Source organism: Diabrotica virgifera, chromosome 6 (assembly GCF_917563875.1).
Source record: "Diabrotica virgifera virgifera chromosome 6, PGI_DIABVI_V3a".
In the NCBI taxonomy this organism is placed as follows: domain Eukaryota; kingdom Metazoa; phylum Arthropoda; class Insecta; order Coleoptera; family Chrysomelidae; genus Diabrotica; species Diabrotica virgifera.
The window spans coordinates 27,918,487-27,943,963 of NC_065448.1; the positions used below are offsets into that span (position 1 = coordinate 27,918,487).

At 33.0% G+C, this 25,477-nt stretch overlaps 2 protein-coding genes across 17 annotated transcripts in view; one reads left to right on the plus strand and one right to left on the minus strand.

The window, feature by feature from the left end:
* LOC126887404 (zinc finger protein 226-like) overlaps positions 1–25,477 on the plus strand; it is a 53,639-nt gene that overhangs the window by 6,608 nt on the left and 21,554 nt on the right. The window contains exon 3 of one of the 13 annotated variants that reach the window (XM_050654913.1): positions 8,735–9,800. The exons of 11 other annotated variants lie outside the window; for them this stretch is intronic. In XM_050654913.1, coding sequence (XP_050510870.1) covers positions 8,735–9,675 — 941 coding nt within the window. In that variant the 3' untranslated portion in view covers positions 9,676–9,800. Of the gene's footprint in view, positions 1–8,734; positions 9,801–25,477 lie in introns of those variants that run through there. One more of the 13 variants, XM_050654911.1, reaches the window with a different exon arrangement.
* On the minus strand, positions 13,464–25,084 carry LOC126887405 (uncharacterized). 4 transcript variants are annotated; one of them, XR_007699063.1, is made up of 3 exons: positions 21,147–21,567; positions 17,357–17,598; positions 13,464–13,809 (listed from the first exon to the last, which is right to left on the minus strand). XR_007699063.1 is itself a non-coding variant. In XM_050654915.1 (2 exons), the coding sequence occupies exons 1-2, from the start codon at positions 21,405–21,407 to the stop codon at positions 13,762–13,764; spliced, it is 309 nt and encodes a 102-aa protein (XP_050510872.1). In that variant the 5' UTR covers positions 21,408–21,567; the 3' UTR covers positions 13,464–13,761. The 4 variants fall into 4 exon arrangements, 2 of the variants coding, with proteins under 2 accessions (XP_050510872.1, XP_050510871.1); XR_007699064.1 differs by lacking the exon at positions 13,464–13,809 and adding an exon at positions 24,937–25,084 and having other exon boundaries at positions 17,253–17,598; positions 21,147–21,388; XM_050654915.1 differs by lacking the exon at positions 17,357–17,598.

Below are 25,477 nucleotides of genomic sequence, written 5' to 3' on the forward strand. Positions count from 1 at the left end.
AATTTTTTTATAAATTTTGACCGCAAAAGTTGGTAATAACGTTCATTCTAAGCAAAAAACATTCTATGCATTTTTTTGATAAAATTTCGATTTATTCGCTATCAAAATTGTTAGTTTTATATTGAAAAAATCAATGTTTTTAATAAGTTTTCTGCTAATAACTCCGAAAGTTCTCGTTTTATCAAAAAAAGTTTACTTAACAAAAATGTTACTTATGAAAAAATAAACAAAACGGTTTTTTCGTACTTCCGGGCCTAAAGTGACAACTTCACTCCCTTGTGACAGGTACTAAAGTGTCACATTTAATCCCTCCGGGATTAAATATTGACGAAACTCCCGGAACGATTAAATCACAAACAAACGAATTTAAGGGATATTTTATTGAAAAATATAATTAATTAGAATGGTAATTAACGTTAATATTCAAATTAATATTGTGACAGTTCGTCATATTGACCAGTCTTTCCTGGGTTAATGCAGCAGGTAACTGACGAGTAACAGATAGGTCCTTTTCATATTGAACTGGTGTTTGTTTCGAAGATCCTGCGGAAACAGGAAGCGAGAATGAGGACTGTGGCATAACTATAGTGGACGAATCGGCGACTTGACCAAATATTTTATCTGAAATTTTTTGTTTATTTTTAATAGACGATTCAATATATCCCTCGGCCACGTTGGAGGATTTCCATCCTCCATGTCTCTTCAGCACGTCTATTGTTGCTCCCGAATCAGCTAACAAAGACGCAGATGTGCGTCTAAAACAATGTCCCGTATAAGACGTCGCATTTTCTAATTTCAAGAAAGCTGCTATTTGCCGTGGAATTGTACCAAACATGTTTTTTCCTACTACTCGCGTAGTACATTCTTTGTTGATGTATTGAACAAAAAATTTTGAATGAGTTGTCCCTGTCTTTCGCAATGCCACATATTTCCGAAATATCGCCACAAAACTGATGGCACTGTTTTCTGAATTTTTGATCACAAAATTTCGGTCAATTTTATTTTTGGTGTTTCTAATCGCAATTAGGAAGGAATCGCCCAAATCTCTCACATCGTCGATTTCTAAATCAACCAACTCTTTTCCACGACAAGCTCCCGCAACGCCCAAAATAAGTGCAACCTACAAAAAAATTGATTTCTTAAAATTTCTGAATATAAACAAATTTCCAAATTTACCTTAAGCATTAAATATTTATCATCCGGAGCCTCCCGTAAGAACTGATCTACCTGCTCAGACGTGAGAATTCTTGACTTCTTTGGCTTAAATCCCTCATTTCTTCTCTTCAAAAAAGCTAATAATTTTGGAAATTTACTTATATCAATATCTTCTCTAATGTTAATAACCGATTTCAGCATTGAGTAATGTGCCCAGAGAGTTGAGGCACAAACCGCTTTTGATTTATCATCGAAGTAGACTAACAGCGCATTTTCAGTAGGTTGTCTCACATTTTTTAAGCGGCACCACTTTTTAAAAGCATCGTACTGCTGCTCGTATAGTTTTCTAGATTTCGGTGGTAACAATTCTTCACCTACTTCGGCTGCTCTTTTATCAATATCAGATACACCTTCTTCACTCATGATACCAATAATTATCAATAACAATGTTTCTTTACAATGACACTAGTAATGACAATGTTTCTAAATTATAACTGTCACAACGCAATGTTACTATGGTAACTTATTTTAAAGACAGTTTATTAAATGAGTTGAAGAGAGAAAAAACTGATTGAAATTATTGAAATAATTAATAAAATCATACCGGAAGTACGAAAAGTATAGCGGGCCATTCATGATCTGATTTGTAGTACCTCTAGTGGTACGACAAGAGAGAGAGAGTGACACTACTTTGTGGTCCCTCTAGTCGTACTACCAGACCATTCACGCCCCAACATTTTATCTTTCTAGCCGCCAACAAAGGTCTTACCTTTCAGCCACCTGTTTTCACGTTGGTGTACACTAAAAAATGTATCGAGTAAAGTCTATGCAAAATATAATTCGGAGGATTTGTGTTTTTAAAAATTGGGTACATGAGTTGAGGTTTCATAATTAAGCATGCCATAAGTTTCGTTTCTCTAGCATTTGTCTAGGGATGATATGAACTAATTAATTTTTACGACTCTTGTAATTTTTACGACTTTTTAAGATGGAGGGTAGTTATATTCTATTTTAGTAAACTAAACTAGAGCTGGGATTTGCATTTAAAAATGAACAAAAGTCGTTTTTTCCTCCTAAAATATTTCATTGTTAAGCTCCAAATCAGGCAAATCTTGAAATTTGCGGTGATTTATACTTCGCCTCATTGTCCTCTGACATCTTTATAAACACATCACGAAATAAATAATTTAACGATGGTAAAGTATAAGCCCGGTTACACATAAATGAGAAATTTAAAGAGATATACCAATTGGTGTACAAGTGGTATACCAGAGGGTGGTGTAAAATTTTCCATCCTAAGAGGGTATACCGAACAAAATATCCATGTGCTTAGATCAAATGACATCTGTTTTAATAGTTCCTTTTTAATATTTTGCCTTGTTACAGGATAGTATTCAGAAAAACGCAAAAATAAGTACTGTAAAATATAATTTCATTAGGTACAATTATAAATAATATATTATATTTAAATAATTATAACTGTTGTTAGGTCTATTTAATCAAAATAATGCTTTTATTTTAATCACAATAATGTTTTTATTTACGCTGCTGCTAAAAGTTGCCGATGTAAGCTCCTTTTTATACCTATCAATGACTCCTCTTACTCGATTGTCGGGTTCTTGTCACAGCTCTGCTGTGCTAAAGGTTTTTACATTTCCACGAAATTCTGAACGACCGATAACAAGACTGATAACGCAACAATTGGCAAATGTTGGAGTAATGACAATGTAAAGTGCAAAGTTAATGTACCAGCTTCCAGGGGCAAACGAATATGCATTTTACATTGTGGAGGGGAAGATGGTTGGGTAACCGAACCGATGGCTTACTATTAAATGCAAAAGACATTAAAGACAGCTGTTTGGACTATCATCAAGATATTACGGGTGAACTTTTCGAATCGTGGCTTAAAAATAACTTATTACCAGATTTAGCAGACAACAGTGTTATTGTTTTAGATAATGCATCATATCATTCTAGACAACTTAAAAAAATTCCGAATAAATACTCTAGAAAGGATGAATTGCAAGATTTTTTATTATCACAAGATTTATATTTTGAAGATTGGTACACTAAAGACCAATTAGTAGAGGTACTTAATACAAAATTATTTGTAAAGGAATATATTATTGATGATGCAGCAAGTAAAAATGGACATACAACTTTAAGGGCCGGTTGTTCGAACGCTAATCAACAATGATCATTATCAAATAATTAATTACTGTCAATGTCAATTGTTAAAACATAATTAATTACAATTCTGAGACTATAATCAATTAATATAACAATAATTATTAACATAATTAATAATAAATCTCATAATTGTAATTAATTATGTTTTCAGCAACCCAAACAAAGTTGACATTGACAGTTTTGGTGACAGTAATTAAATATTTAATAATGATCATTGTTGATTAGCGTTCGAACAACCGGCCCTATGACTACCACCATATTACTGAGTTTTAAATCCAATAGAGTTGTTATGGTCTCAACTGAAATATAATGTGAGACAAAAAAAAAATGTAAGTCCAAAATGTTATAACAATGTCGTGAAACTGATAGATTCTGAATTTAAAAATATCACAGGATAACTGGAAGAAAGCAATAGAGCACGTAAAAAATATCCAAAAAATATATCTTAAAAAAATTCCTGTTCTAAATATAATTATTATCAATGTGGAGAACAGTGATTCAGAGGAAGAAAGTGACAAAGTGTAATACCAAAACAACTTTCTCTCAATACTGAGCTTACCCGGAATATTTTCTTACATAATCAGGATGTAGGGATTATCGACATATGTTCATCCCCAAACTACTGCTTCAATCTTTTAAGAAACACGTGGCCTTATTATGAACACCTCACTTATTGTTGCAATATCTATATCTTTGAAAATCAGTTCTTAAGAGAAAATAAAAATGTAAGTAAGTGTTGACTAGATAGTTTTAATTTTTGCTTCAAGGTTTTATAAATTATTTAAATATATATTTTTTATCTTTCACTACCTACCGTTCGCTCAATTATTAATTAGTTTTTGTATACAAACCAAATATTGTTTGAACATTTTATAGAAAATGCATTGCAGAAATATTATTAAAGTAGTTTAAACTTACACAAAATCATCAAGACACAAAATTAAGCTTAGTTTATAACAATTCAAATTTATAGAATCAAATTCTTATAAAATATACCATATTATGTTTCATGTAGGTCGGTACTATCCTGTTCTTTACCGGTCATAATTTTACCTTTACCCTTTTTTCTCAAATAAAAACAAAATGTTCACAAAACATAAGACTACAAACATAAGAAAAACATTACTTTTCTTCCACCCGGTATAAGTACAAAAAAGAAGTTTAATTAAATATTTGCACAACTGTGTAAATACTAAAGAAATATCTAAGATAATAAAAAGAAAAATTAGCGAAATCTGTTAATCCGTTCACGAAAAAATCAACTATGAAAATGAGCATACATTTTCTACATCCTTAACTTATGACTCTCAGTGTAGTGGAAATTTTTAATCCAACATCCAACATCGGCATTCACGCTCTAACTTTCTTTGTAATACCGCTAGTAGTACCACTAGTGGTACTACTAGTAGTACTACAACCCATTCACGGTCTGATTTTAGATCCAACATATCACTCTCTCTCTCTTGTCGTACCACTAGAGGTACTACAAATCAGATCGTGAATGGCCCGCTTATCGTATATACCTTGCGACTGAAGTACATTTAATCCTTCAGGTAAATTATGGCCCTCCCTGCGGTCGGGCCATAAACTTTACCTTCAGGATTAAATGTACTACTTCAGTCCCGCGGTATATAATGTACTATTTTAAAATTTCTTTAAGGCCAATGATAATCGAGCTATATGTTAGCTCTTCTTCGTCAAATGCTAAATATTGTCAATTCAAAGTCAAAAGACGGGAAAACTATATATTTTTCGAGGATAACTTATTTAATCTAATTTAAAGTATTTAAAAGTATCTATCTCCAGTAATAAAACAAAAGTCTCTAGCACAAAAATTAGGTGACTTATAATGAAAAGAATGTCAGTCCCTATTTTTTTCAGCTAAAAAGTGATTGGAAGAAACCCTCTAATCACCACCCTAATTAAAATTAGTCATTGTTCTTATTTGATCTTCTTTATTTATATACTATTAATAGGTTTTAGAAGTTTCACCGGCTTCTAATGATTCGTTTAAAAAAAATGGAGTCAAAAGCGAATAACGAATTTTTGTAGTTTGGAAAAAAAATGGCCTTTTCTTCATAATAGAAAGATTAGCATCAGAAATATTTCAATATGAAATTGTAGCTTATTTAATTCTCAAGAACCTGGTTTGCAAAAAAATTTTCTACGGAAAAAAATTGAGTGACCTATTGACAATTAAAACTAGTAATAACATGCAAAAACCACCTTTACCAACCATTTCAAAGTCACCTCTTTTTGTGACTGAAAATTTTAAAAAGATTTAGTATTAATAGGCTTATTCGCGGTGTGCAAGTACTTGGAAGGGATACGCGAAACGATCGTGCGCGAATAGCGGAGAAATATTGCAACTTTCTTAAATAATTCATATTGTCAACTGAAATTGTCAAATTGACGTACATTTCATACTTATTGTCATTTAAGAAGAAACATTATATATTGCTTCACAATATTGATATGATATGCAATTATTATATAAAGGTAAAATTTAATTAATTGTATTTTGCTTGCAATACTGCATTTTAATAACTAATTTTATTTACTACATACAATTGTTTACGTTTAAATAACATAACCTAAATCTTATTTTTTCTTCTTATTATTTTTTTTGGACTATGGCCTTGACAATTATCCAGTAACCAGGACCATATGATTGGCCAATATAATTAAAAGTGCGAATAAAAGTTCAGAGCGTAGAAATAGGTGTCGCTTTTCCGAACTTGCACGGTCGCAATAGACCTTGTAAAATCCTATAAAATTCTCTTTTACAAAATTTTTTAAAATAAAAAATAAAAAAGTTACGGTTAAAAAATTAATATATTTTTGTGAATAAAAAATGAGAAATCTAATTTTAAGCAAATCTAATGTAAGTTAGCGGTGTTTTTAGTCATTGGCCTTATTAAGTCTTCTTTATTTATGTATTTTTAATAGAATGATTAGGCTTAGAATGATTTGTTTTTAAAAAAGTGGAGTTAAAAGCGAATATCGAATTTTTGTAGTTTGGTAAGAAATGCCATTTTCTTCAGAATAGAAAGATTAGCAACAGAGATACGAAAAAATGTTTAAATATGAAATTGTAGGTTATTTAATTTCCAATAACTTGGTTTGAAAAAATGTTTTCTACAGCAAAAATTGAGTGAGTAGTAAACGAGTATATATCGAAAAACATTGATTTTTTCATATAATACAATAAAATATATTCATAATAATAATACAATAAAAACAATATTGGATCTCGGATAAAGTGATTTAACATTTATGATAAAAAGTATGCAAATCTGAACTTAAATCATAAAAAATTTCATGCTTGCGTACAAATCTTATAGGACCGTGCGTGTATCTGACAAGAAATCTACAGTGGAACCTCGATTATCCGTCTCTCTATTAACCGTCACCTCTGTTAACCGTCAGGATCCATATATAAGTTATATTGTACCGACATACGAGGGTAATTCGTTCCGTAACCTTGCTCGTATGGCAAATTGCTCGTATGTCGAAGCAATTTTCCCCATTGAATTTAACCGAAATGTCATTAATCCGTTCCATTCCCAAAAAACCACCTTAGTTGTTTTTGTTAAGTGTTTTTAAATGAGAAAAATGTTTTTACAAGAAGAAACATTTATTTATAAGTAACAAAAAATACATACATATTCTGTAAAAACAAAAGAAAAAGTGAGGTGCTTACGGAAGCGTTTAATTTTCGTCAGTGGTCTTCGCTTTCTTCGTCACACTTTGCTCATTTTCATCTGCAGCTCGTTTAAAAAAACTGTCCAAAGATGTTTGTTTCTTCCTCCCTTTCATAAATCGCTCGTGCCTTCTCACATATGATGCTTTGTGTCAAGGTTCCTCCTTGAAGCTGCTTCTCTGTCACCCATACCATCAGTAGTTTCTCCATCTTTTCATGGAGAGAAGTCCGGAGCTTGGAAATTATTGTAACGCTCTTAGCTGGCATTATACCCTTTATCACCTCCTTCAAGTTAGAAGTAGGTAGTCAAAAAGAGGCATGAATTTTAATAAAAAGCGGTTCCTCGTATCTCAAATTTTGCTCTCATCTCAAAGCAAAACATCGCTCGCTCGGCGGCTCGTATCTCAAAACACTCCTGTATTGGGGCGCTCGTATATCGAGGTACCACTGTATACATAAGTAAAAATTTAGTCATCAATTCATTTTGTTTGAGCATTGCGATATGCCAAACGAAATTCGTTGAAATGTACATGTACAGTTATGCCACCACCGCATTTTTTTGTGTAAATAATTTTTGTTCTTATCCAGGGCTCTGGATTAAATTGCAATTTAAATAGGTAAGGATAAATGATACCGTGCTTTTAGAGTTCTATTTTTTGAATCGCAAGCCGAAAATGAAAACGCACAGCACAATAATTATAAGCATTTATTAGTCGATATCTGTATGTCACCATAATTCAGTGTGTCACCATAATACTATGATTTTTTTTAATGTTCTGTTAACCGTCTTTTCGTTTATCCGTCATACCCTTGGTCCGGTGCCCTGACGGATAATCGAGGTTCCACTGTATAATGATATTGTATATTTGTTGTGAGCCTGTTGCCAGCAGAGACTGGATATTGAATGGTGCATGCATATTAAGTTTGATTAAATTTTTACAGAGAGAGTTTGAATGCTATTGAAACTAAGTACATTCAAAAAAAAATATGATCAAGATCACCCTGTTTTCCGCAATGTTTTCAATTATCGTCTTCAATTACATTTATTTTATATAAATGACTTGGATAGCACGCATGCCCAAAACATAGTCGATTTGTAGTTATATATTTACGTGGAGCGTTAAAACTCTTAAACCAAGTACATACTTTGTGGAATCACTAGTTGTAACGTGGTGTATCTTGTGGGGTTTGTTAAGCAGTAAATATTCCATTGATCTTTCTATGTCGATAGTTGGCTTCTTTTAAAAATAGTAATAACATCTGATACGCATAAAGAAGATGACAATAAAGTGGCTGATGTTATACTAGATTTAGCTAAATAGTCTACATATTCATTATCTTCGAGTCCAATATGTGCCTTAACCCAAATAAATTTTATATTGAAGCCAGAGTCTTCTAAATGCTTTAACTGATCCTTTATTAAAAATATGGAAGGATTACTAAATGTTTTGGACAAAAAAGTATTTTTGATATTCTCATACTCTTCTTTTCGCACGAATTGTGCGTGCTATATGCAGTTTTTAAATTTCCACATCTGTATATTCTATATCGTTTTAGCGTTTTAGCATGTTTCAGTTTTATTTATTTTCACATTATGTGCATCCTTATTAAATTTTATTACTCTTTGTTTGACCTTGTAGTTTCTGAATAAAAACTTTGTAAGTATAGCTTTTATTTTTATTTTAGGTTTTTCTCAGAACGAAATGGAAATCATGAAAACTGAACTGGCATGCACAACGGAACAACAAATAAGTGCAAACACTGAAGAAGCAACATTAAATAATTATATTTGTGAAATTTGTTTTAAGCAATTTAACCACACAGGTTCTTTGAAACGACATATAAAAACGCACACTAAAAAAAGGCTTTACAAATGTAAAATTTGTTTTAAGCAGTTCAGTGAAGCAAGTCATTTGAAAAGACATTTGAGAGTTCACACTGGAGAAAAAGGTTATAAGTGTGAAATTTGTTTTAAGCAGTTTAGTCAAGCACATGATTTAAAAGGACATTTGAGAGTACACACTGGAGAAAAACCTCACAAGTGTGAAATTTGTTTTAAGCAGTTTAGTAGTACAAGTAATTTAAAAACACATTTGAGAGTGCACACTGGGGAAAAACCTCACAAGTGTGAAATTTGTTCCAAACGATTTAGTGAAGCAGGAACTTTAAAAAGACATTTGAGAGTTCACACTGGGGAAAAACCTCACAAGTGTGAAATTTGTTTGAAGAGGTTTACCAACTCGGGGGATTTGAAAACACATTTGAGAGTGCATACTGGAGAAAAGCCTTACAAGTGTGAAATTTGTTTTAAGCAGTTTAATCAAAAATATCATTTGATATCACATACGACAGTTCACACTGGAGAAAAGCCTTACCAGTGTGAAATTTGTTTTAAGCAGTTTATTCGAAAAAGTGATTTGAAAAGTCATTTGAGAGTGCATACTGGAGATAAACCTCACAAGTGTGAAATCTGTTTTCAGCAGTTTAGTCGAGCATATCATTTAAAAACACATTTGAGAGTACACAATGGAGAAAAACCTCACAAGTGTGAAATTTGTTTTAAGCAATTTAGTCAAGCAAGTAATTTAAAAAAACATTTGAGAGTGCACACGGGAGAAAACCCGTAGCGGGGTACACTGGTCACGGCACCGGTGTACAATGAACACAATAATGTTAACTAGAGTTTGTTCACTTAATTACTAAAAAACAATACAGCAAATGGACTTAAATCGACACGTACAATATTATTCAGGTATATTATATTATAAGATATAACATTGACATTAAAATATATATATATATATATATATATATATATATATATATATATATATATATATATATATATATATATATATATATATCAATTATCTGTATATAGCCTGTTTGGCTATACCATACTGATGACGACTAATAAGTCAGAAACACGTGTCTGTGGTTGCATTCCATCTTATGCATATTTTGTATATATATATATATATATATATATATATATATATATATATATATATATATATATAACAAAGGAGCACTCGTAAGTGTAGGGTTTTATCGGTCAAGTGGGTGAAAAAAGAGACAAAGAATTCAGCTACTTCATCTATTTATTGAAGACGTTTCGTCTACTGCTCAGTAGACATCATCAGTTCATCTACAAAAAGAGTGTTATAAGAAACAACATCCAAAAGAGAGGTAAAAAAGCACTAGCGTTACCTTAAAAAGACATGTAGCAAAAGATAAGATGTACATAGTAAAAAAAAACCTTATCCATGAACCAATGTAATGTATAAGTATGTAACATTTAAGTGTATAGTTAATATTTAAAAACTTTAGTACAGCCAAAGACAAGACCATGTGGTAACAGTCACATATAAAAAACAAGTGGAAAAAAGCTGGCTTGCTTTTTTTTTCCAAAGTCAAGAATGAACCAAGAAAAAACCAGATTCACACTTCCAAAAATTTAGTAGTGTTTAAGCATACTTCATTTTAACCTTAGGCAACATCATTAAATGAATATAGTGCTAATATGCAACTTCGAAAATTTAAAGTTGAATAGTTACCAGCAGGTCATCCTAGCCCAACGGACACACAAAAGAAAATGGAGTTTGAATTATCAGGTGTAAACTGACATCTCGCCAAGAGGCAGGCAACCTTTAAAAAATTTTATAACAAAGAGTGACTGACAACTGCAGCGCAGCGCGGTAAAATTTAAATTGATGTATTTAAAACAGTTATAAAAGTGTTTAAAAAGTGAAAGTAATATCAAGAAGTAATCAAGGGATGTACCTTATACCTCGTAGACAAGAATCACAGTTTATTTTAAACAAGTGAGGGCACTTCACACAATTATATGGAAAAGTGCCTACGTTAGTACTGGTCATCCAGTTACTAACGAATATATAAGATAGTACAATAGTATAACTCCCATATATCGCAGCTCAAAATGCAAGAAAAAATATGCAATAATTTAAGAAAATTTATAAATCAGTTTAGCAAATTGTAATTTATAATTAATATCAATAATGCAAAATTTTATCCTATGGAAAATTTTAAATTGTTCAATCTATTAAGTAACTGTTATTATCAAAAAAAAAAAGTGGGAAAAGCTTGAAAAAACCACCAAAAACTTTTTTACAATAAAATAATTTAAGTGTAATAACATCTACTGATTCCGCAAGATCACTATTAAAAGAAGTGGGAAAAGCCTGAAAACCACAAAAACTTTTTTACAATATAATAATTTGAGTGTAATAATACCAACTAATTCTGCAAAATCAATGCATGGTATATTTGACTCAAGTTACTGATGTCAGTTCTCTTGTTAAGTACATTAGAGGTTTTTAATATGAAACACATCTCTAAGAACTGTCTTTTCGACAGGTTGCGTTCATTGCAAAGGATCTTGGCTTCATCAAAGTCCACCTTATGTTTTGTATCTATTGCATGTTGGGCTAAGGCACAAGTTGGTTTTTTCAAATTGATATCACTACGGTGTGAAATTAAACGTGATTTTAAAGCTCGCTTTGTTTGCCCTACATAACATGCGTCACATTCAGCACAAGGTATGTGGTAGACCACATTAACCTGTTCCAAAGGGGACAAGGGTGTTTTAGTCTTAGAGAACAAATTTCTGACTGATCTTGCGTTCTTAATTGCAATCTTAACAGGAATATTATTATTTTTATATAGTTTAATAAGTTTATCAGTAACCTGAGGAAAATAAGGAAGTGAAGAAAACTGGGAAACAGGAGTCCCAAGATTAGTAGTAGGCAGAATTGTGATGTTAACAGTATTATTCGATATTGATCTAAGTTGGTCACCATTGGGTATGTCGTTCAGAGAAGAACCGTAACTTTGGGAAAAAAGAAATTTATTGATAAGGGATGAAGGGTAGGAATTATCTACCAATATACTTCTGAGTAACAGAAGGGATTCCCTTCGATTAACCGGATGTGTCAACCTATGTAGCCTGCAGCTTAAAGCTTTAATAAGATTTATTTTATATTTAAAAGGATGACAAGAATGGTAGTTGAGAAACCTATTAGAGGCCATTGGTTTCCTATACCAGCTTGTACAGAGTGTGTTATCTCCACTTCTAGTGACACGCATGTCCAAGAAGGGGATACTCTGGTTGTTGGGGTCCTCGAGTTCACATGTGAACTGCAAGTGAGGATCAAACCCATTGAAGATGGACAAGGTGGCCTGAGTCTTGTCTGGTGGTAAGGCTAGTAATAGGTCGTCCACATAACGTTTAACAAAAGGAACTTGAAAATCTAAATAACCCAGCCGGTCAGAAACTAAATCATCCAAAACATAATTCACTAGGATGGGTGAAATCGAGGAACCCATTGGTGTCCCAAAAATTTGTAAATAAAATTTGTCGTTGAAGACCAAAAAATTAGTGTCAAACACTAATTGGAGCAATTCTGCAAACACTTCCCAGGAAACTGGAGAATTAGGTTGGATAATATTCCAATGATTTCTTAGTGAAGTAAGGACACTAGCCAAGGGAAGGTTAGTAAAAAGTGAAACTACATCAAAACTCACCAAAATATAACCATGTGGTAGCTTCAAGTCATTAATAAATTCACTAAATTGAAAAGAGTCAACAATGTTGTAATCATTATTGTAATTATAAGATTTTGACAAGATATCAGTCAAAAATTTAGCAATATGTATATTAGGTGAATTAATTGAGGAAACAATAGGCCTCATGCTCAATGTGGGCTTGTGAATTTTGGGCAGACAATAAAATCTTGGAGCATAACCATCATAATTATGTAATGACTTAGCTAAAGTTTGATCTATGATCTTAATATTTTTTAAATGAGTAATGAATTTATTAATTTTGTTAGAAAATTTTGAACAGGGGTTTGAAGTAAGAGGTTGGTAATACCTAACGTCATCTAACAATGATTGACTGAGGCTGATGTATTGATCTTTATCCATAAGAACAGTGGCATTGCCTTTGTCACTGGTGAGAACGAGAAGATTAGGGTGGGTTTTTAAAAACGATACCGTTTCCCTATAAATCTTATCAATTTCAGAAATGGATTGCCTAGGGCGGTTGGTATAATTCAACAGAATGTTGTTAGAAGATGACCTTAGGGAAAGAAGATCAGCATTGTCTGCATGAGACAATATATTTTCCACATCTGCAAGGGTCCTACTGATTGAATAATCTTTGAAGGTAGGTTCCAGACCAAATTTAGGGCCCAAAGATAATAACTTTAGAATATTTTGAGGAACATCCACATTAGAAAGATTCTTTATCCAATTAGGATTAAATGGAATTTTGTGGAAGTCTGGTGTACCCAATTTATCAAGTTTACTCTGAAGATGTAAAATAGTTTTATTATAAACGAAATTAAATTTCTTGTGTAAAGAGGTCTCAAACCTATCTAACAAAGATGCAGGTAAAGTGTGATCTAAGAAATCAGTGACATTATTTATTTGACCAAAAATGAATTTAATATCTGAATGAACCTTCGATATATGGAAATTAAGTAATCGTGCCCTCACCTGTCTATTAAGAGCCTGGCTCCTGCGTTGGAGTGTGTGATCGTGGGTTCCTGTGGTAGTAGTAAGTATGTTAGAAGTGGTGTCTGTGATAAATCTAGGAATTTTCTTGGTTCTCCTGCACTCTAGAAGGAAAGTTCTTCTTGCTTCAGCTGTAGCTAGTTTTTCGGTCAGATTGGTCCATCTCTTAAGCTTTTTCACTGGTAGTTCCCCATGGATGCGCCTGGTATTAGCGTAAAAACCCTCTGTAACAGAAGACATCATAAAGGAGTACGACCGTCAATTCCAATATAACAAAGGAGCACTCGTAAGTGTAGGGTTTTATCGGTCAAGTGGGTGAAAAAAGAGACAAAGAATTCAGCTACTTCATCTATTTATTGAAGACGTTTCGTCTACTGCTCAGTAGACATCATCAGTTCATCTACAAAAAGAGTGTTATAAGAAACAACATCCAAAAGAGAGGTAAAAAAGCACTAGCGTTACCTTAAAAAGACATGTAGCAAAAGATAAGATGTACATAGTAAAAAAAAACCTTATCCATGAACCAATGTAATGTATAAGTATGTAACATTTAAGTGTATAGTTAATATTTAAAAACTTTAGTACAGCCAAAGACAAGACCATGTGGTAACAGTCACATATAAAAAACAAGTGGAAAAAAGCTGGCTTGCTTTTTTTTTCCAAAGTCAAGAATGAACCAAGAAAAAACCAGATTCACACTTCCAAAAATTTAGTAGTGTTTAAGCATACTTCATTTTAACCTTAGGCAACATCATTAAATGAATATAGTGCTAATATGCAACTTCGAAAATTTAAAGTTGAATAGTTACCAGCAGGTCATCCTAGCCCAACGGACACACAAAAGAAAATGGAGTTTGAATTATCAGGTGTAAACTGACATCTCGCCAAGAGGCAGGCAACCTTTAAAAAATTTTATAACAAAGAGTGACTGACAACTGCAGCGCAGCGCGGTAAAATTTAAATTGATGTATTTAAAACAGTTATAAAAGTGTTTAAAAAGTGAAAGTAATATCAAGAAGTAATCAAGGGATGTACCTTATACCTCGTAGACAAGAATCACAGTTTATTTTAAACAAGTGAGGGCACTTCACACAATTATATGGAAAAGTGCCTACGTTAGTACTGGTCATCCAGTTACTAACGAATATATAAGATAGTACAATAGTATAACTCCCATATATCGCAGCTCAAAATGCAAGAAAAAATATGCAATAATTTAAGAAAATTTATAAATCAGTTTAGCAAATTGTAATTTATAATTAATATCAATAATGCAAAATTTTATCCTATGGAAAATTTTAAATTGTTCAATCTATTAAGTAACTGTTATTATCAAAAAAAAAAAGTGGGAAAAGCTTGAAAAAACCACCAAAAACTTTTTTACAATAAAATAATTTAAGTGTAATAACATCTACTGATTCCGCAAGATCAATATTAAAAGAAGTGGGAAAAGCCTGAAAACCACAAAAACTTTTTTACAATATAATAATTTGAGTGTAATAATACCAACTAATTCTGCAAAATCAATGCATGGTATATTTGACTCAAGTTACTGATGTCAGTTCTCTTGTTAAGTACATTAGAGGTTTTTAATATGAAACACATCTCTAAGAACTGTCTTTTCGACAGGTTGCGTTCATTGCAAAGGATCTTGGCTTCATCAAAGTCCACCTTATGTTTTGTATCTATTGCATGTTGGGCTAAGGCACAAGTTGGTTTTTTCAAATTGATATCACTACGGTGTGAAATTAAACGTGATTTTAAAGCTCGCTTTGTTTGCCCTACATAACATGCGTCACATTCAGCACAAGGTATGTGGTAGACCACATTAACCTGTTCCAAAGGGGACAAGGGTGTTTTAGTCTTAGAGAACAAATTTCTGACTGATCTTGCGTTCTTAATTGCAATCTTAACAGGAATATTATTATTTTTATATAGTTTAATAAGTTTATCAGTAACCTGAGGAAAATAAGGAAGTGAAGAAAACTGGGAAACAGGAGTCCCAAGATTAGTAGTAGGCAGAATTGTGATGTTAACAGTATTATTCGATATTGATCTAAGTTGGTCACCATTGGGTATGTCGTTCAGAGAAGAACCGTAACTTTGGGAAAAAAGAAATTTATTGATAAGGGATGAAGGGTAGGAATTATCTACCAATATACTTCTGAGTAACAGAAGGGATTCCCTTCGATTAACCGGATGTGTCAACCTATGTAGCCTGCAGCTTAAAGCTTTAATAAGATTTATTTTATATTTAAAAGGATGACAAGAATGGTAGTTGAGAAACCTATTAGAGGCCATTGGTTTCCTATACCAGCTTGTACAGAGTGTGTTATCTCCACTTCTAGTGACACGCATGTCCAAGAAGGGGATACTCTGGTTGTTGGGGTCCTCGAGTTCACATGTGAACTGCAAGTGAGGATCAAACCCATTGAAGATGGACAAGGTGGCCTGAGTCTTGTCTGGTGGTAAGGCTAGTAATAGGTCGTCCACATAACGTTTAACAAAAGGAACTTGAAAATCTAAATAACCCAGCCGGTCAGAAACTAAATCATCCAAAACATAATTCACTAGGATGGGTGAAATCGAGGAACCCATTGGTGTCCCAAAAATTTGTAAATAAAATTTGTCGTTGAAGACCAAAAAATTAGTGTCAAACACTAATTGGAGCAATTCTGCAAACACTTCCCAGGAAACTGGAGAATTAGGTTGGATAATATTCCAATGATTTCTTAGTGAAGTAAGGACACTAGCCAAGGGAAGGTTAGTAAAAAGTGAAACTACATCAAAACTCACCAAAATATAACCATGTGGTAGCTTCAAGTCATTAATAAATTCACTAAATTGAAAAGAGTCAACAATGTTGTAATCATTATTGTAATTATAAGATTTTGACAAGATATCAGTCAAAAATTTAGCAATATGTATATTAGGTGAATTAATTGAGGAAACAATAGGCCTCATGCTCAATGTGGGCTTGTGAATTTTGGGCAGACAATAAAATCTTGGAGCATAACCATCATAATTATGTAATGACTTAGCTAAAGTTTGATCTATGATCTTAATATTTTTTAAATGAGTAATGAATTTATTAATTTTGTTAGAAAATTTTGAACAGGGGTTTGAAGTAAGAGGTTGGTAATACCTAACGTCATCTAACAATGATTGACTGAGGCTGATGTATTGATCTTTATCCATAAGAACAGTGGCATTGCCTTTGTCACTGGTGAGAACGAGAAGATTAGGGTGGGTTTTTAAAAACGATACCGTTTCCCTATAAATCTTATCAATTTCAGAAATGGATTGCCTAGGGCGGTTGGTATAATTCAACAGAATGTTGTTAGAAGATGACCTTAGGGAAAGAAGATCAGCATTGTCTGCATGAGACAATATATTTTCCACATCTGCAAGGGTCCTACTGATTGAATAATCTTTGAAGGTAGGTTCCAGACCAAATTTAGGGCCCAAAGATAATAACTTTAGAATATTTTGAGGAACATCCACATTAGAAAGATTCTTTATCCAATTAGGATTAAATGGAATTTTGTGGAAGTCTGGTGTACCCAATTTATCAAGTTTACTCTGAAGATGTAAAATAGTTTTATTATAAACGAAATTAAATTTCTTGTGTAAAGAGGTCTCAAACCTATCTAACAAAGATGCAGGTAAAGTGTGATCTAAGAAATCAGTGACATTATTTATTTGACCAAAAATGAATTTAATATCTGAATGAACCTTCGATATATGGAAATTAAGTAATCGTGCCCTCACCTGTCTATTAAGAGCCTGGCTCCTGCGTTGGAGTGTGTGATCGTGGGTTCCTGTGGTAGTAGTAAGTATGTTAGAAGTGGTGTCTGTGATAAATCTAGGAATTTTCTTGGTTCTCCTGCACTCTAGAAGGAAAGTTCTTCTTGCTTCAGCTGTAGCTAGTTTTTCGGTCAGATTGGTCCATCTCTTAAGCTTTTTCACTGGTAGTTCCCCATGGATGCGCCTGGTATTAGCGTAAAAACCCTCTGTAACAGAAGACATCATAAAGGAGTACGACCGTCAATTCCAATATAACAAAGGAGCACTCGTAAGTGTAGGGTTTTATCGGTCAAGTGGGTGAAAAAAGAGACAAAGAATTCAGCTACTTCATCTATTTATTGAAGACGTTTCGTCTACTGCTCAGTAGACATCATCAGTTCATCTACAAAAAGAGTGTTATAAGAAACAACATCCAAAAGAGAGGTAAAAAAGCACTAGCGTTACCTTAAAAAGACATGTAGCAAAAGATAAGATGTACATAGTAAAAAAAAACCTTATCCATGAACCAATGTAATGTATAAGTATGTAACATTTAAGTGTATAGTTAATATTTAAAAACTTTAGTACAGCCAAAGACAAGACCATGTGGTAACAGTCACATATAAAAAACAAGTGGAAAAAAGCTGGCTTGCTTTTTTTTTCCAAAGTCAAGAATGAACCAAGAAAAAACCAGATTCACACTTCCAAAAATTTAGTAGTGTTTAAGCATACTTCATTTTAACCTTAGGCAACATCATTAAATGAATATAGTGCTAATATGCAACTTCGAAAATTTAAAGTTGAATAGTTACCAGCAGGTCATCCTAGCCCAACGGACACACAAAAGAAAATGGAGTTTGAATTATCAGGTGTAAACTGACATCTCGCCAAGAGGCAGGCAACCTTTAAAAAATTTTATAACAAAGAGTGACTGACAACTGCAGCGCAGCGCGGTAAAATTTAAATTGATGTATTTAAAACAGTTATAAAAGTGTTTAAAAAGTGAAAGTAATATCAAGAAGTAATCAAGGGATGTACCTTATACCTCGTAGACAAGAATCACAGTTTATTTTAAACAAGTGAGGGCACTTCACACAATTATATGGAAAAGTGCCTACGTTAGTACTGGTCATCCAGTTACTAACGAATATATAAGATAGTACAATAGTATAACTCCCATATATCGCAGCTCAAAATGCAAGAAAAAATATGCAATAATTTAAGAAAATTTATAAATCAGTTTAGCAAATTGTAATTTATAATTAATATCAATAATGCAAAATTTTATCCTATGGAAAATTTTAAATTGTTCAATCTATTAAGTAACTGTTATTATCAAAAAAAAAAAAGTGGGAAAAGCTTGAAAAAACCACCAAAAACTTTTTTACAATAAAATAATTTAAGTGTAATAACATCTACTGATTCCGCAAGATCAATATTAAAAGAAGTGGGAAAAGCCTGAAAACCACAAAAACTTTTTTACAATATAATAATTTGAGTGTAATAATACCAACTAATTCTGCAAAATCAATGCATGGTATATTTGACTCAAGTTACTGATGTCAGTTCTCTTGTTAAGTACATTAGAGGTTTTTAATATGAAACACATCTCTAAGAACTGTCTTTTCGACAGGTTGCGTTCATTGCAAAGGATCTTGGCTTCATCAAAGTCCACCTTATGTTTTGTATCTATTGCATGTTGGGCTAAGGCACAAGTTGGTTTTTTCAAATTGATATCACTACGGTGTGAAATTAAACGTGATTTTAAAGCTCGCTTTGTTTGCCCTACATAACATGCGTCACATTCAGCACAAGGTATGTGGTAGACCACATTAACCTGTTCCAAAGGGGACAAGGGTGTTTTAGTCTTAGAGAACAAATTTCTGACTGATCTTGCGTTCTTAATTGCAATCTTAACAGGAATATTATTATTTTTATATAGTTTAATAAGTTTATCAGTAACCTGAGGAAAATAAGGAAGTGAAGAAAACTGGGAAACAGGAGTCCCAAGATTAGTAGTAGGCAGAATTGTGATGTTAACAGTATTATTCGATATTGATCTAAGTTGGTCACCATTGGGTATGTCGTTCAGAGAAGAACCGTAACTTTGGGAAAAAAGAAATTTATTGATAAGGGATGAAGGGTAGGAATTATCTACCAATATACTTCTGAGTAACAGAAGGGATTCCCTTCGATTAACCGGATGTGTCAACCTATGTAGCCTGCAGCTTAAAGCTTTAATAAGATTTATTTTATATTTAAAAGGATGACAAGAATGGTAGTTGAGAAACCTATTAGAGGCCATTGGTTTCCTATACCAGCTTGTACAGAGTGTGTTATCTCCACTTCTAGTGACACGCATGTCCAAGAAGGGGATACTCTGGTTGTTGGGGTCCTCGAGTTCACATGTGAACTGCAAGTGAGGATCAAACCCATTGAAGATGGACAAGGTGGCCTGAGTCTTGTCTGGTGGTAAGGCTAGTAATAGGTCGTCCACATAACGTTTAACAAAAGGAACTTGAAAATCTAAATAACCCAGCCGGTCAGAAACTAAATCATCCAAAACATAATTCACTAGGATGGGTGAAATCGAGGAACCCATTGGTGTCCCAAAAATTTGTAAATAAAATTTGTCGTTGAAGACCAAAAAATTAGTGTCAAACACTAATTGGAGCAATTCTGCAAACACTTCCCAGGAAACTGGAGAATTAGGTTGGATAATATTCCAATGATTTCTTAGTGAAGTAAGGACACTAGCCAAGGGAAGGTTAGTAAAAAGTGAAACTACATCAAAACTCACCAAAATATAACCATGTGGTAGCTTCAAGTCATTAATAAATTCACTAAATTGAAAAGAGTCAACAATGTTGTAATCATTATTGTAATTATAAGATTTTGACAAGATATCAGTCAAAAATTTAGCAATATGTATATTAGGTGAATTAATTGAGGAAACAATAGGCCTCATGCTCAATGTGGGCTTGTGAATTTTGGGCAGACAATAAAATCTTGGAGCATAACCATCATAATTATGTAATGACTTAGCTAAAGTTTGATCTATGATCTTAATATTTTTTAAATGAGTAATGAATTTATTAATTTTGTTAGAAAATTTTGAACAGGGGTTTGAAGTAAGAGGTTGGTAATACCTAACGTCATCTAACAATGATTGACTGAGGCTGATGTATTGATCTTTATCCATAAGAACAGTGGCATTGCCTTTGTCACTGGTGAGAACGAGAAGATTAGGGTGGGTTTTTAAAAACGATACCGTTTCCCTATAAATCTTATCAATTTCAGAAATGGATTGCCTAGGGCGGTTGGTATAATTCAACAGAATGTTGTTAGAAGATGACCTTAGGGAAAGAAGATCAGCATTGTCTGCATGAGACAATATATTTTCCACATCTGCAAGGGTCCTACTGATTGAATAATCTTTGAAGGTAGGTTCCAGACCAAATTTAGGGCCCAAAGATAATAACTTTAGAATATTTTGAGGAACATCCACATTAGAAAGATTCTTTATCCAATTAGGATTAAATGGAATTTTGTGGAAGTCTGGTGTACCCAATTTATCAAGTTTACTCTGAAGATGTAAAATAGTTTTATTATAAACGAAATTAAATTTCTTGTGTAAAGAGGTCTCAAACCTATCTAACAAAGATGCAGGTAAAGTGTGATCTAAGAAATCAGTGACATTATTTATTTGACCAAAAATGAATTTAATATCTGAATGAACCTTCGATATATGGAAATTAAGTAATCGTGCCCTCACCTGTCTATTAAGAGCCTGGCTCCTGCGTTGGAGTGTGTGATCGTGGGTTCCTGTGGTAGTAGTAAGTATGTTAGAAGTGGTGTCTGTGATAAATCTAGGAATTTTCTTGGTTCTCCTGCACTCTAGAAGGAAAGTTCTTCTTGCTTCAGCTGTAGCTAGTTTTTCGGTCAGATTGGTCCATCTCTTAAGCTTTTTCACTGGTAGTTCCCCATGGATGCGCCTGGTATTAGCGTAAAAACCCTCTGTAACAGAAGACATCATAAAGGAGTACGACCGTCAATTCCAATATAACAAAGGAGCACTCGTAAGTGTAGGGTTTTATCGGTCAAGTGGGTGAAAAAAGAGACAAAGAATTCAGCTACTTCATCTATTTATTGAAGACGTTTCGTCTACTGCTCAGTAGACATCATCAGTTCATCTACAAAAAGAGTGTTATAAGAAACAACATCCAAAAGAGAGGTAAAAAAGCACTAGCGTTACCTTAAAAAGACATGTAGCAAAAGATAAGATGTACATAGTAAAAAAAAACCTTATCCATGAACCAATGTAATGTATAAGTATGTAACATTTAAGTGTATAGTTAATATTTAAAAACTTTAGTACAGCCAAAGACAAGACCATGTGGTAACAGTCACATATAAAAAACAAGTGGAAAAAAGCTGGCTTGCTTTTTTTTTCCAAAGTCAAGAATGAACCAAGAAAAAACCAGATTCACACTTCCAAAAATTTAGTAGTGTTTAAGCATACTTCATTTTAACCTTAGGCAACATCATTAAATGAATATAGTGCTAATATGCAACTTCGAAAATTTAAAGTTGAATAGTTACCAGCAGGTCATCCTAGCCCAACGGACACACAAAAGAAAATGGAGTTTGAATTATCAGGTGTAAACTGACATCTCGCCAAGAGGCAGGCAACCTTTAAAAAATTTTATAACAAAGAGTGACTGACAACTGCAGCGCAGCGCGGTAAAATTTAAATTGATGTATTTAAAACAGTTATAAAAGTGTTTAAAAAGTGAAAGTAATATCAAGAAGTAATCAAGGGATGTACCTTATACCTCGTAGACAAGAATCACAGTTTATTTTAAACAAGTGAGGGCACTTCACACAATTATATGGAAAAGTGCCTACGTTAGTACTGGTCATCCAGTTACTAACGAATATATAAGATAGTACAATAGTATAACTCCCATATATCGCAGCTCAAAATGCAAGAAAAAATATGCAATAATTTAAGAAAATTTATAAATCAGTTTAGCAAATTGTAATTTATAATTAATATCAATAATGCAAAATTTTATCCTATGGAAAATTTTAAATTGTTCAATCTATTAAGTAACTGTTATTATCAAAAAAAAAAAAGTGGGAAAAGCTTGAAAAAACCACCAAAAACTTTTTTACAATAAAATAATTTAAGTGTAATAACATCTACTGATTCCGCAAGATCAATATTAAAAGAAGTGGGAAAAGCCTGAAAACCACAAAAACTTTTTTACAATATAATAATTTGAGTGTAATAATACCAACTAATTCTGCAAAATCAATGCATGGTATATTTGACTCAAGTTACTGATGTCAGTTCTCTTGTTAAGTACATTAGAGGTTTTTAATATGAAACACATCTCTAAGAACTGTCTTTTCGACAGGTTGCGTTCATTGCAAAGGATCTTGGCTTCATCAAAGTCCACCTTATGTTTTGTATCTATTGCATGTTGGGCTAAGGCACAAGTTGGTTTTTTCAAATTGATATCACTACGGTGTGAAATTAAACGTGATTTTAAAGCTCGCTTTGTTTGCCCTACATAACATGCGTCACATTCAGCACAAGGTATGTGGTAGACCACATTAACCTGTTCCAAAGGGGACAAGGGTGTTTTAGTCTTAGAGAACAAATTTCTGACTGATCTTGCGTTCTTAATTGCAATCTTAACAGGAATATTATTATTTTTATATAGTTTAATAAGTTTATCAGTAACCTGAGGAAAATAAGGAAGTGAAGAAAACTGGGAAACAGGAGTCCCAAGATTAGTAGTAGGCAGAATTGTGATGTTAACAGTATTATTCGATATTGATCTAAGTTGGTCACCATTGGGTATGTCGTTCAGAGAAGAACCGTAACTTTGGGAAAAAAGAAATTTATTGATAAGGGATGAAGGGTAGGAATTATCTACCAATATACTTCTGAGTAACAGAAGGGATTCCCTTCGATTAACCGGATGTGTCAACCTATGTAGCCTGCAGCTTAAAGCTTTAATAAGATTTATTTTATATTTAAAAGGATGACAAGAATGGTAGTTGAGAAACCTATTAGAGGCCATTGGTTTCCTATACCAGCTTGTACAGAGTGTGTTATCTCCACTTCTAGTGACACGCATGTCCAAGAAGGGGATACTCTGGTTGTTGGGGTCCTCGAGTTCACATGTGAACTGCAAGTGAGGATCAAACCCATTGAAGATGGACAAGGTGGCCTGAGTCTTGTCTGGTGGTAAGGCTAGTAATAGGTCGTCCACATAACGTTTAACAAAAGGAACTTGAAAATCTAAATAACCCAGCCGGTCAGAAACTAAATCATCCAAAACATAATTCACTAGGATGGGTGAAATCGAGGAACCCATTGGTGTCCCAAAAATTTGTAAATAAAATTTGTCGTTGAAGACCAAAAAATTAGTGTCAAACACTAATTGGAGCAATTCTGCAAACACTTCCCAGGAAACTGGAGAATTAGGTTGGATAATATTCCAATGATTTCTTAGTGAAGTAAGGACACTAGCCAAGGGAAGGTTAGTAAAAAGTGAAACTACATCAAAACTCACCAAAATATAACCATGTGGTAGCTTCAAGTCATTAATAAATTCACTAAATTGAAAAGAGTCAACAATGTTGTAATCATTATTGTAATTATAAGATTTTGACAAGATATCAGTCAAAAATTTAGCAATATGTATATTAGGTGAATTAATTGAGGAAACAATAGGCCTCATGCTCAATGTGGGCTTGTGAATTTTGGGCAGACAATAAAATCTTGGAGCATAACCATCATAATTATGTAATGACTTAGCTAAAGTTTGATCTATGATCTTAATATTTTTTAAATGAGTAATGAATTTATTAATTTTGTTAGAAAATTTTGAACAGGGGTTTGAAGTAAGAGGTTGGTAATACCTAACGTCATCTAACAATGATTGACTGAGGCTGATGTATTGATCTTTATCCATAAGAACAGTGGCATTGCCTTTGTCACTGGTGAGAACGAGAAGATTAGGGTGGGTTTTTAAAAACGATACCGTTTCCCTATAAATCTTATCAATTTCAGAAATGGATTGCCTAGGGCGGTTGGTATAATTCAACAGAATGTTGTTAGAAGATGACCTTAGGGAAAGAAGATCAGCATTGTCTGCATGAGACAATATATTTTCCACATCTGCAAGGGTCCTACTGATTGAATAATCTTTGAAGGTAGGTTCCAGACCAAATTTAGGGCCCAAAGATAATAACTTTAGAATATTTTGAGGAACATCCACATTAGAAAGATTCTTTATCCAATTAGGATTAAATGGAATTTTGTGGAAGTCTGGTGTACCCAATTTATCAAGTTTACTCTGAAGATGTAAAATAGTTTTATTATAAACGAAATTAAATTTCTTGTGTAAAGAGGTCTCAAACCTATCTAACAAAGATGCAGGTAAAGTGTGATCTAAGAAATCAGTGACATTATTTATTTGACCAAAAATGAATTTAATATCTGAATGAACCTTCGATATATGGAAATTAAGTAATCGTGCCCTCACCTGTCTATTAAGAGCCTGGCTCCTGCGTTGGAGTGTGTGATCGTGGGTTCCTGTGGTAGTAGTAAGTATGTTAGAAGTGGTGTCTGTGATAAATCTAGGAATTTTCTTGGTTTTTCCAACATGCAATAGATACAAAACATAAGGTGGACTTTGATGAAGCCAAGATCCTTTGCAATGAACGCAACCTGTCGAAAAGACAGTTCTTAGAGATGTGTTTCATATTAAAAACCTCTAATGTACTTAACAAGAGAACTGACATCAGTAACTTGAGTCAAATATACCATGCATTGATTTTGCAGAATTAGTTGGTATTATTACACTCAAATTATTATATTGTAAAAAAGTTTTTGTGGTTTTCAGGCTTTTCCCACTTCTTTTAATATTGATCTTGCGGAATCAGTAGATGTTATTACACTTAAATTATTTTATTGTAAAAAAGTTTTTGGTGGTTTTTTCAAGCTTTTCCCACTTTTTTTTTTTGATAATAACAGTTACTTAATAGATTGAACAATTTAAAATTTTCCATAGGATAAAATTTTGC